Source organism: Capsicum annuum, unplaced genomic scaffold, assembly GCF_002878395.1.
Source record: "Capsicum annuum cultivar UCD-10X-F1 unplaced genomic scaffold, UCD10Xv1.1 ctg4061, whole genome shotgun sequence".
NCBI lineage: Eukaryota > Viridiplantae > Streptophyta > Magnoliopsida > Solanales > Solanaceae > Capsicum > Capsicum annuum.
In genome coordinates, this window is record NW_025847926.1 from 390,366 (window position 1) to 401,653 (window position 11,288).

At 37.1% G+C, this 11,288-nt stretch overlaps 1 protein-coding gene across 1 annotated transcript; it reads right to left on the bottom strand.

Annotated features, from left to right (window-relative positions):
* Nucleotides 1-4,045: 4,045 nt before the first annotated feature.
* LOC124885377 (uncharacterized protein At1g32220, chloroplastic-like) lies at nt 4,046-10,172 on the bottom strand (the record flags this gene model as incomplete). Its single annotated transcript, XM_047403399.1, is given in 4 exon segments — nt 4,046-4,380; nt 4,803-4,894; nt 5,479-5,521; nt 10,093-10,172. Coding segments are annotated over 4 exon segments (395 nt in total), but the record flags the coding sequence as incomplete, so codon positions are not given.
* Between the last annotated feature and the right edge of the window lie 1,116 nt (nt 10,173-11,288).

The window sequence follows — 11,288 nt, forward strand, 5'->3', positions numbered from 1 at the left end:
ATGGCCAGTCAGAGCGGACTATACAAGTTTTGGAGGATATGCTTCACGCATGCGTGATGGATTTTGGTGGCCAGTGAGAGCAACATTTGGCTTTAGCAGAGTTTGCATATAATAATAGCTACCATTTCAATATTAATATGGCTCCTTTTGAGGCATTGTATGGTAGGCGTTGTCTCTCTCTAGTAGGTTGGTTCAATATTTCAGGGGTGAGACCTCGAGGTACCAACTTGCTTCGTGAGTCTTTGGATAGGGTCCGGATCATTCAGGATAGACTTAGAGTGGCTCAGAGTAGGCAGAAGTGTTATGCTGATCGTAGACTTCGTGCCTTGAGATTTGGTGTTGGTGATCGTGTTTTCCTTCGAGTTTCACCTATGAAGGGTGTGATGAGGTTTGGGAAGAGGGGCAAGCTTATCCCTAGGTATATTGGTCTATTTGAGATTCTTTGGACTGTTGGTGATGTGGCTTATGAGTTGGCTTTGCCCCCCTGATCTATCAGTTGTTCATCCATTTTTTCATGTTTCTATGCTTCGTCACTATATTCCTGATGAGTCTCATGTCATTCATTGGGATTCAATTCGGTTAGATGAGCGGTTGTCCTTTGTTGAGGAACTGATTTCCATTTTGGCTAGGGATGTTAGGCGGTTGCGCTCTAGAGTGATCCCTGTGGTTAAGGTCCTGTGACGACATCGACTGTAGATGAAGCTACTTGGGAGGTTGAATCTGATATGCGTAGTTCCTATCCCCAGCTTTTCATTGATTTAGGTATTTCTTTGCCTTAGTTCGAGGATGAACTAGATTTTTAGTGGTGGATGATGTAACGACCTAAAAATTTGATGAAATATGTGAAATTTGTGATTTTGTGTGATTTAACTGTTTTACCTCTCCCCATAGTGCATTATGATATTTTCAGGTGTGGGAGTGATTGGCATGATTTTCGATGCATTTTGGTATCATTTATGCAATATTGTGGTTTTTTATGGCTTCGAGAGCCTTAATTTGGACTTATGTGGATATATTTTGATCCGTGCGGTGGACGATGGAATGGACTATTCCAGTAGCTCCGAAATATCGATTTTAGGCTAGGTAGACCTTTGGTTTGGGGTGCACCCGAGCTTATTTCAACGTATTGATCAGAAAGTTGGAAAATTGAAAATATGGGTGTGGGACCCATATTTAATAGAAACGATCTCCGATGGAAATTCCGACTTCGCCTGCAGGTCCGAAATATTAATTATAGGGTGTTAGCATGTTTGGTATGATTTTACGGCTTTTAAATCTCATTTCGATCATTGATTTGAAAAATTATAATTTCGGGTTTCGGGGGTCAATTTTGTGAAAATGACATTTTTTTGAACATCTGATATCTCCATCGCGTCCGAAACGTCGAATTTAGTGTGGTTACATAGTTTGTTTGTATAAATCGAACTCCGAACGAATCTCGGGCACTTCATTGAAGTTCGAATTGAGTTTTCTTTTTGGGAGTTAAACCCTAAATAGTTTGTGGGAGCTTGGGAAGCAAGATTAACACTTTTTTCTTGATTTTATTAGGGATTAAAGGTAAGAATTCACCCTTTTTCTTAATAATTTCTTGACAAATTCCTCAAAACCTCAAAAATCTTAGGGCATGATTTTAAACCCAAATTTCACTCCTTTTCACTTGAATAATACTTTTATATTATAATTACTAGTTTTTCATCAATTTAACCTTCAAAACAACTCTAATTCTTGATTTTAACCTAGATTTCAAATATTTTACCTGGTAAAGCTAAAAAATAATTTTTCTTCGATTTGAACCTCATTTTTTTACTCGATTTAACTTGAGTTTTCATCTGTAGGTTTCTAAAAATATGGGGAATATTTTTTGAAGTAAAGTTCCGATTTTTCCCTTCTTTTTTGGAAATCCATTTTGGAGGTTCGTTTTGACCCCGAACCAAAAGTAGTCAATATGAGTATCGTTGGTTTTGTTTTGAAGTGTAGATTTCATATTTGATGTTTTTAGTGAAGTTCGAGATTATTCGTGAAAGGTAAGGCCGCGGGTTCAAGTGTAGCGGACCAGTTTCGACTTTCGAGGTAGGTTATGACTTAACTCTTCAGACTGGCTGGGTAGTAAATGATGGTACAAAATGCATGTTAAGGGTGGAAATTAATTATGAAAAATATATATCTATGTGTTGTGCCTGTGTGGGAGCCTATATGTGATGTAATTATCAAAATTGAGATATTATGTGATATGTTTGACCGTGTGGGGTCCTATGTGATATTGATAGCCTTGAATACATGTGAATTATTGTTTTGTGTTGTTTAATGTGGTACCATTGGTGTATTGTGATTATATTCATGCTTTATTGGCACGAGACGTGTGAAAATTCATGGATGAGACGAAAATAATAAGTAGATATTGGCTCACGTGGTTGTAGGAATGTATCATTGTGGTTGGGTGTGAAAATATATCATGTGATTGGTTGTGAAAATACTCATTGTAATTGGTCGTGAGCATTACATCTTCATATTATACTCATTCATGAAACATTGGTACCACCATGACAATATCTAAGAAACACTGGCAACACCTTTTTAAAAAAATATTGTAACACCTTATAAAATCCTTTCTGAGGGATATGTCGGAAAGGAGATATGAGATATGTGGATTGTATATGGATCGACGAACCCCCCATGGGTCCTACGTCGGAAAGCTTTAGCTCCGTGGGTGTATACGGGAATTGTGCGACGATCCCGGAGGTTGTGTGACGACCTCGTGCATCATCATTATCATCATCATCATCATCATATACATTGCACATACCTTATTATGTTATGTTGTGTTTGTAGTGCCTTATTGACTTAACATCTATGTATTTTTCTTACCTTCCTTTATTTGTATTTGATGATCTTGTATCTACATGTTCTGTCTTGTTCTATTTATATGTGACATAATGTATACTCATGTTCTATACCTTAGTGTGTTTTTGTAATAAATGTGAGATATATTAGAACTGTTAGTGCAAGCGGTGTAGGCTACCGTTGTGGGACATTTTCTGATTGGTGACGTGTCCTTAGTATATATTTTGTATGCTATATTTACTACTCTGCTTGGTCAGCCTATGATACCTACTGAGTACAAGTGGACTGTACTCATGCCTACTGCGCTCTTTCGGTCCAGGTCCTAGCTCGAGTGCACCTCCACTTACTCGATTCAGGCGATTGTTGGAGCTTTCAGGGTAGCAGATGGACAGTCATGCATCCGAAGTTCGCCTCTATCTTTCTATATTAGTTATGTCTTTATTAGTATTCGAAGACAGTTATTATTCCTTTTCCTTTGTGGTTATTTTTTTGATGTATTTGACTCTTGAATTGTATTAGTAGTTTTTACACTATTAACACCTAGTTTTGGGAATGATTGGCAGTTTGATTAAATTCTTTCCGCATTGTTATAGTTATTTATATAATTCGACTTCGTTCTAGAAGCCTTACCTTGAAATATTTCTATCCTTTTCTCATTTCGTATCAGTTTGGATGATAGACTTACTTGTGAAGGTAAGCCGCGACAAGTGCCATCATGACCCTAATTTTTGGGTCGTGACAGCACCTGTTGGTTTAACCAGAACTGACAATTTACAAGGTTTACAAAGTTAGTCTTTCCGAAGAGCCTTACCAATTTGCAAGATGGTCATTCTCAAAAACCCTGCAGATATCTTGCACCAGTTCTTTCATCTATGCAAGGTATCATATATTGAATTGTCACTTTTTAACATGTAAACCACTAGCACAGATTCAACTATCCTTCCTCACCAGCACAAGTTGATGAGCTGAACCAAGCTGCTCTGCTTGAAATTAAGTTGTGAAGGCAAGATAAAAAGAGAAGAAACTGATTCTTTCTTATACCTTGTGCATATCCATTTCGTACGCTATGGGAAAAAACAACTGAACAGCAGTCAAAATTAAAAAGTGGAGAGGAATAAGTATCTGGCACCGCATCTTTAGCTACAAGCAGACGAATGACATTAGAGAAAATGCAGCCCATTTAGCTACGACCAGAGGAATGACATTGAAGAAAACATCGATTCCAGTAGCATCATTTTATTTATTGAATGGAACCTTATCTGTCTAGCAAATTTCGAATTTTTAGTTCTCTTTGAGGATTAAAAAAGAATCCCACCGTTGGTATCATACTATCATTACTTTCAGGTGAAATCATTTGCCCTATACAGATCTCTGTTGGCTGTAGCGTAAGATACCATGAACATCAATCACACCAGGAGGGAATACAGGATCTGTTGCTGCTCTGACGGCAACTTTGGCAACTGCACTGACGTTCACAGGAGGAGTAAACAGTGGCCCAACAATGGGTATTTGACTCAGTGGTTTTGCACGCTGCAGGATCTGAAATGTAACCAACAGAAGTTTAACCAATGCCGCACAAATATACAAAGAGAAACAATCACAGTGCACAAATAGGAATACTTTGCACGGATGAAAGATTCATAGAGCACAACAATTCATCGTATGAAACTGACACAGACAGGAAACGAGAAGAGAGATTCATGTTCCTTTTCCATGCTAGTTATTTGAAGGGCTTTGCATCTTTGGGTAATATAGCACATGTTTAAATCAATAACCGAAGGACTTTCATTAACCAATGACTGCTATAGACAAAACAAGAGACTAATCTCTATGGGATGTAGATGATAAAAAGAGGATGCAACTGACGGTGAGTAGTCCAACTTTTTGTTCATTTTCCAAGATAAGAAGTATGTGCATTGGTTGTGCCTGAAAAGGAGTAAAATTACGCAAAGGGTACACACCATCGCTAGAGGAGAACCAACTACACCAAGGGGCAATTTCATGCTCCCGACACGACGGGTTCCGTAGATAAATCCAGGTCTCAGAATTATTCCTGAAAAAACATAATATCAACAGATGGATTTTTACAAACACGTGAATTAAGTCTAGCACTTCATCTTAAATCATCAAACAAAGATACAATTACAACAGTTCCAAAAAACAGATTAAAAAACAAAGATACAATTACAAGCAGAATTAACTTACAACCTTGTGCAATACACTACCGGTTAAAAGCATCGAGTCCAACAGTCGATGATAGTTTCCATCTATAACAAGGAGTGTTTCACTATATTCACCCATTTTCTTCAATAAGATTGATACATGTTGCATAAGCTGCACCTAATGGGGTAAGTAATGTGCTCTTAAAGAAATACCATGAATATAACACGTGTTTGGAAATGGAAACCCCTAAATAAGCTCTAATAGTGTGTTACATTGTACATGCATTTAAATGAAGATCAGGACAGGTAGATTATCTGAAGATATATAATCGAAAGTTTGAGAAAGAAAATAATGGCATCACCCGATATAAGACAGAGAGCAATTTTGCCTATTACTTCAATGCAAGTTGCACAGTTAATAGACATAGCTTGTGCACCAAAAAGTGGTTACGCAATGAAAACTAAAACAGCTTACCTCCGTATGGATATCTTGTTAGCAGCTCAGTTTCAGCAGCTCTCTGCATGCATAATAGAGACATGAGGCAGAAGAACAAAAAGGTCACTTTCAGTAGTTCTCTGAATTTCATCCCCGATCATCCAACCTACTTAACAGTAAGCTCCACCATTATCAACAACATACCCAATGCATTCCCAAAAAGTAGGCCAATGCATTCCCAAAAAGTAGGGTCTGTGGAGGGTAGAGTGTACGCAATCCATACCTCAACTCCTCAACCTCAGAGTTGAGGTAGAGGCTGTTTCCAACAGATCCCCGGCTCAAGACAAAAAAGGTCTAGAAAAAGACGTAACAGAAGTACAAGAAAAAATAGGTAGTAACAAAACAACAAATAGTAACAGAAACAAAACTACCACAAAATAATACAACAATCGATCATCTACCCAAACAACAGGCATCATTAAGGCCTCATTTGTTTACGCTTAATGGAGGTCTGAATGAGAATGGTTCAGACTTCAAACCATTAAGTGCATTTGTTTTTTATTAAGGTTTTAACTCTTAATAGGTCTGAATAGGTCTTAATCATTTAGATCTAGAACCAAGTCTTAATAGGTCTGAGCGGATATTCTAGTGTTGGATAATATTCACCACTCTATTCATATTCAGCAGTCACCACCACTAACCACCTCTGCCACCGTCACCATTCTCAACCACCAACCATCACCACCAACCACCATCACAACCACCATCGACAAAACATACCGCTACCAACCACAATTGTCAATCGCTGCCACACCTACTACCTCTTTTATTCTAATTATATTCATCGCTACCACTACCGTCAACAACACCACAATCAGCAACCACTACCGGCCAATCCTTACTACCAACCAACTCATCTATCACAACTAGCACCACCACTAACTACCACTAATACATCACTTCTTCTACACATTCTTTGGCCGCCACCACCATTGTCACTAGTAACGCCACCTCTACCACCACTTCAACCAATACCATCGATACAATTTATCTCTACTAACAGTCATCTCCACCATCACAACAAATAACATCTCCAACTAGCATCAACACATCGTCAATCATCATGCATTCATGTTTCAGCCAACACAATCAACACCTTAAACTACTAACATCAAGCACCGTCACATCACAACAATCACCACCATCATAACAGTCACTATAATACCAACCATCACAATTATCACCACCAACATTATTAATCACTAACATCAATCATCGTCACCCCAACCACAATTATAAATCATCTCCACTATCACTAACAAACATAAATGTTTTTTCTCAATCAAATACTAATAATTTTGTTGCATTAAATTACATACTTTTTTAATATATAATTAATTTTTTATTTGAATTGTATTTTTTATTTTATTATGTATACAAATAAATTTTTTTCAGACATTCAGATTTTGAAAAACAGACAGTCTTAATCATTCCGTTTTCAAATCTAGAGACAACATCTTACTCATTCAGATGTGCATTTAGATTCAGACGTCTGATCTTAAAAAAAAAATGGAGCATAAAACTCCAAGAACAAGAAAGTACAAGTATAGCACTACAACTACTACTACGGCAACAAGACAAAGTACTCCTACCTACTAGAAAGGACACTCCTACCTACTAACCTACTACCCTAATTCGCATCCTCTACACCTTTCTATCTACTAGCAAGCTCCACCATTATGCGCTAGTGTAATTTTTCTTCCAAGGAATGAAGGGGGACATCCTAGAGGTTGGATTCTGAAAGAGGAGAAATATTTTCAAAATTATCAAACACCTGATGATTGTAAGGTTGATGTGACTTCAATGTCTTTAGAAAGAGATGCACTAGATCTTTTTACTTGAATCAAAAGTGAGAGAACCATCTATTACTGGGATGAGTTGGTTAAAGTTATGCAAGAAAATTACGGACCCGCTGAGTTTCAAAATCCAAATGAACACCTGTGTGGAATCCAACAGACTGGATCAATGTTTGAGTATAGGCAAGAATCCGCAAAACGGGCAGCCCGTGTGCAAAACTGGCCAGAACACTGTCTGCTTGGAGTTTTCCTTAGTGGGCTCAAAGAAGATCTCTGCGTGGACGTTAGGATTCACAAGCCTCGATCTGTGTATAAGGCAATGAGTTTGGCTTTAGAATATGAAGGAAAACATGGAACAAATCAGTCCAAGTAAGGTAACTGATTGGCCTTCTATATCACGGCCTTCATCAATTGAAACTTCCTCTCCAACAGTTCAAGAATCCTTTAATTTCCAGTCATCCCGTCAACCAGTACGCTCTTTTCAACAACAAATTTTGAACAACAAATTCGCCGAGAAAAAGGCCTATGCTATCGCTGTGGAGACAAGTTTGTCCCAGGTCATCGCTGCAAACCTGGAACGTTTGCATCTTTGGAATTAATGCAAGGGGAGAACACACAGTCTCCTTTTTGCATTGAGGACAAGGCGATTTTTCAGGGGGAATGTACTGATAAGACTGCTGCTGAAGACAATGTAACTTAGTTCCTTAGTTTTAGATAGGATAGAAGCAGTTATTTATTAGTAGTTGTTAGTAGTTATCTATTAGTAGTTATTAGTAATTATCTATTAGTAGTTGTCATTAATTATCTGTAGTAGTTATCTACAGCAGTAACTGCTTACGTCTTGAGTTTAAATAGGAGATTAGAATCTGGCAGAGGAGGAGACAGAAAAATATTATCATTGTTTTTTATATCTGGAGATTTGTCCACTCTATACGGACATGGTTATTGGTTAATATAGCATTTAAGATTCTTGCACTTTATTTAACCAGTAAAATTTCATTATCTATCTCTTCTGCACCCTAGTTTCTATCAGAACCCTTGGGGGAATTATCAACCAGATCCAAGCCTATTCTTAGACGTTTGGAATTACCAACCCAAAGAACAAGCACATCTAAATTAGTCAAATGATACCAACTACATCAATATCTTACCACGAGAAGCATATCATAATTATGTTGATTATCAAGAAAAAAGTGTTTGTCTAGATTCACTAAACATGACCAAGGAAATTATTATATAATACTCCTATATAAAATACCATAAGATATTATGTGCTTATTATAGAATACTCGCTTTATTAGTATGCGGAATTTGTATGCTTCAGGAAACTAAATGGACAGAGCAAAAGGCTAGAGAGAAAGGTAACACGACTTATAAATTAAGATATTTTGGGATAAATAGAAGTACATGGTGGAATTATTATAGAACCAGGACTTAAAGATAAGACTGTAGAGGTAAAACAAGTTGGTAGGATTATTGCATTAAGGCTTTGTATGCGGAAAGGAGAAAGTCAATGATATTAATGACTATTTCCCCACAAATAGGACCAGATGCAGAAGCTAAGACTAATTTTTTTTTTTGGAAGAAATGGGCACCTTGTTTCATGGGATTCCAGGAAAATAATAAATCTTTATAGGGAGAGCTTCAAATGGTCATGTAGGTAAAGAAAGTGACGGTTTTGAACAAGTATACGGGGTTGTGACTATGGTATGAGCAGGAGGCTATCTTAGCAATCGCTTTAGCTTCTGATTTAGTGGTAGCTGATACATATTTTAGAAAAGAGAGATTCTAACCATATCAACTTTCCCTTAACCTTACCAGAAGACGTAACAGATTTACATGCAAGAAATTGTAAGGATTCCTGGAGAAGCGATGACAACCCAACATAGGTTAGTGGTATTAGATATAAAAGCTTAAGACGAGTGAGGAGACGAGTAGAAAAAAACCATGAATTAGTTGGACATTAGAAGGCGCTCACCAGTCTGTGTTCCAATAAAAACTACGAGAAGGGAGCTTTGGACTCAGGAAGGAGACACATACAACCTGTAGAAGCAAATGTCAGGTTGCATTGAAGTAGTAGTAACTAAAGTGTTAGGTGTGTATAAAGGTCTAGGACCTTCAGACATAGCAACCGTAGTGGTAGAATGAGGATGTACAAAAGAGTTACTAAAGTTAAAAGAGAATGCTATAGGAAGTTATCAAAACAGAAGAGGGAGAAACCAATGAAGAATGCAAAGAAAGCTAAGAGGATAGCTAAGAAGCCTATTAGTAAAGCCTGAGGGAAGCTCTAGACAGCTTGTACCAAAAGCAAGGAACACAAGAAGGGAGACGGAAATGTTTAAACTAGCAGGACAGATAGACAAGGAGGGTAAGGATTTAAACCAGCTGAAGTGTATTAAAGACAATCCTAAACAAGTATTGATGGGAGACAACAAGGTCTAGGATAGGTGGAGAGACTACTTTGATCAATTGTTTAACTCAAACAAAGAGAATAGCATTTCGGACCTCCACAAGTCTCGTGCATAGTACAAAAGAGAGCCTAACAATTGAAGAATGCCAGATTATTCATTAAAACCTAGAAAGTTTTTCAAAAGAAACAAATTAATTGAGTTGATATTCAGGACTCACAGTAGCTTTTGGCTCATGACTGGCAAAAGTTTCTTAAACATAAAAAGTTTGAATCACCAAGAATAATATATCACACAATGTGTTTTAGTACATCTAAAGGTAGAAATAGACATCTTTTGCACATTCTTAATTAGTCATTCATCTACATCAATCAAAAGTATTGAGATACCTTCCCCTCATAATAACATTGTAACAAGTAATTTACAGGGCCAAAGTCTGCAGCGGAGATGTAAACAAATCTTTTAACTCCTGCACATAGAGATAAATGTATATTAAACTACATTACATCGACCACTCCAGCATGAACACAACATATTAGGTCTATCAATACAGCAAGGTCGTCCCCTTTTCGCTTACACAAAAAATATATGGCATTCCTTCAGCAAAAACAGTTTTTGGTTATTTATCCTGAATCGATGCCTAAATAAGGCATTCATCACACAAACTGAAGATCTGATCACCAGTGCAAACCAATGAAATGTGTGTGTGGGTTAAAGAGTCCAGTGAAGAGATATATTGTATTTGATGAAGATGACATCAAATAATTATCAGTATTCACATAAGTACATTTATTGCAAAGATATCCCTGGAATTGGTAAGCACTTCTAACGCATAAATGATCTAAAATAATTGTTATTTCACATCAGTTGATCCAGTGGAGATGAGAAATCTTACCGTTTAGGTGATTATTTTATAACACACTAAAAAGTTAATAGGCCTAAACACGAGTGGTACGGCGAAAGGAGGTCATTAATAGGAGGAAAAGTTCAAAGAAGCAGATGACTTATGCTCAAACAGAACAAATCGAAGAAGTAAAGCATTCTAGTCTCAAACAAGAAATTATTAACTACTTATCACTAATGCCCCACGCTCTCTTCCACACAAAGAAAGAAAGAAACCAAATCAACCTTGAAATAAACTATGAATACTCTCTAACCAAAATATAGCATACTACAAAAACAAATACGTTCTCACAAACTCTTGTCATTCTTGTTGGGAGAATGTTGAATGACCACTTGCACCAACGGGTGGCCTAGTAGTCAATGAAGTGGGAGAACCATGAGGTCTTAGGATCAGATCATAGAAAAATGAAAAGGTATTTTGGCTCGAAAAAACATGTGACTTTAAAGTTTGAATGGTTAAATGATCTTGAATTCTTAACAGCTTTCAAAGTAGTATAGAATCATACTATTAGTGGAACGTTTGCCAAACATTCTCACACCATCTTAGTGTTGTTATTAAATTGGGACGAAGCAGGTATATCATTTTGCAACGTCTATTGTGAAAGGGTAATTCATAGTTGAAACAGATGGGGGTGGCACTTGCAACTTAATTAATATGATACATCAGTTAACTCAGACTGAT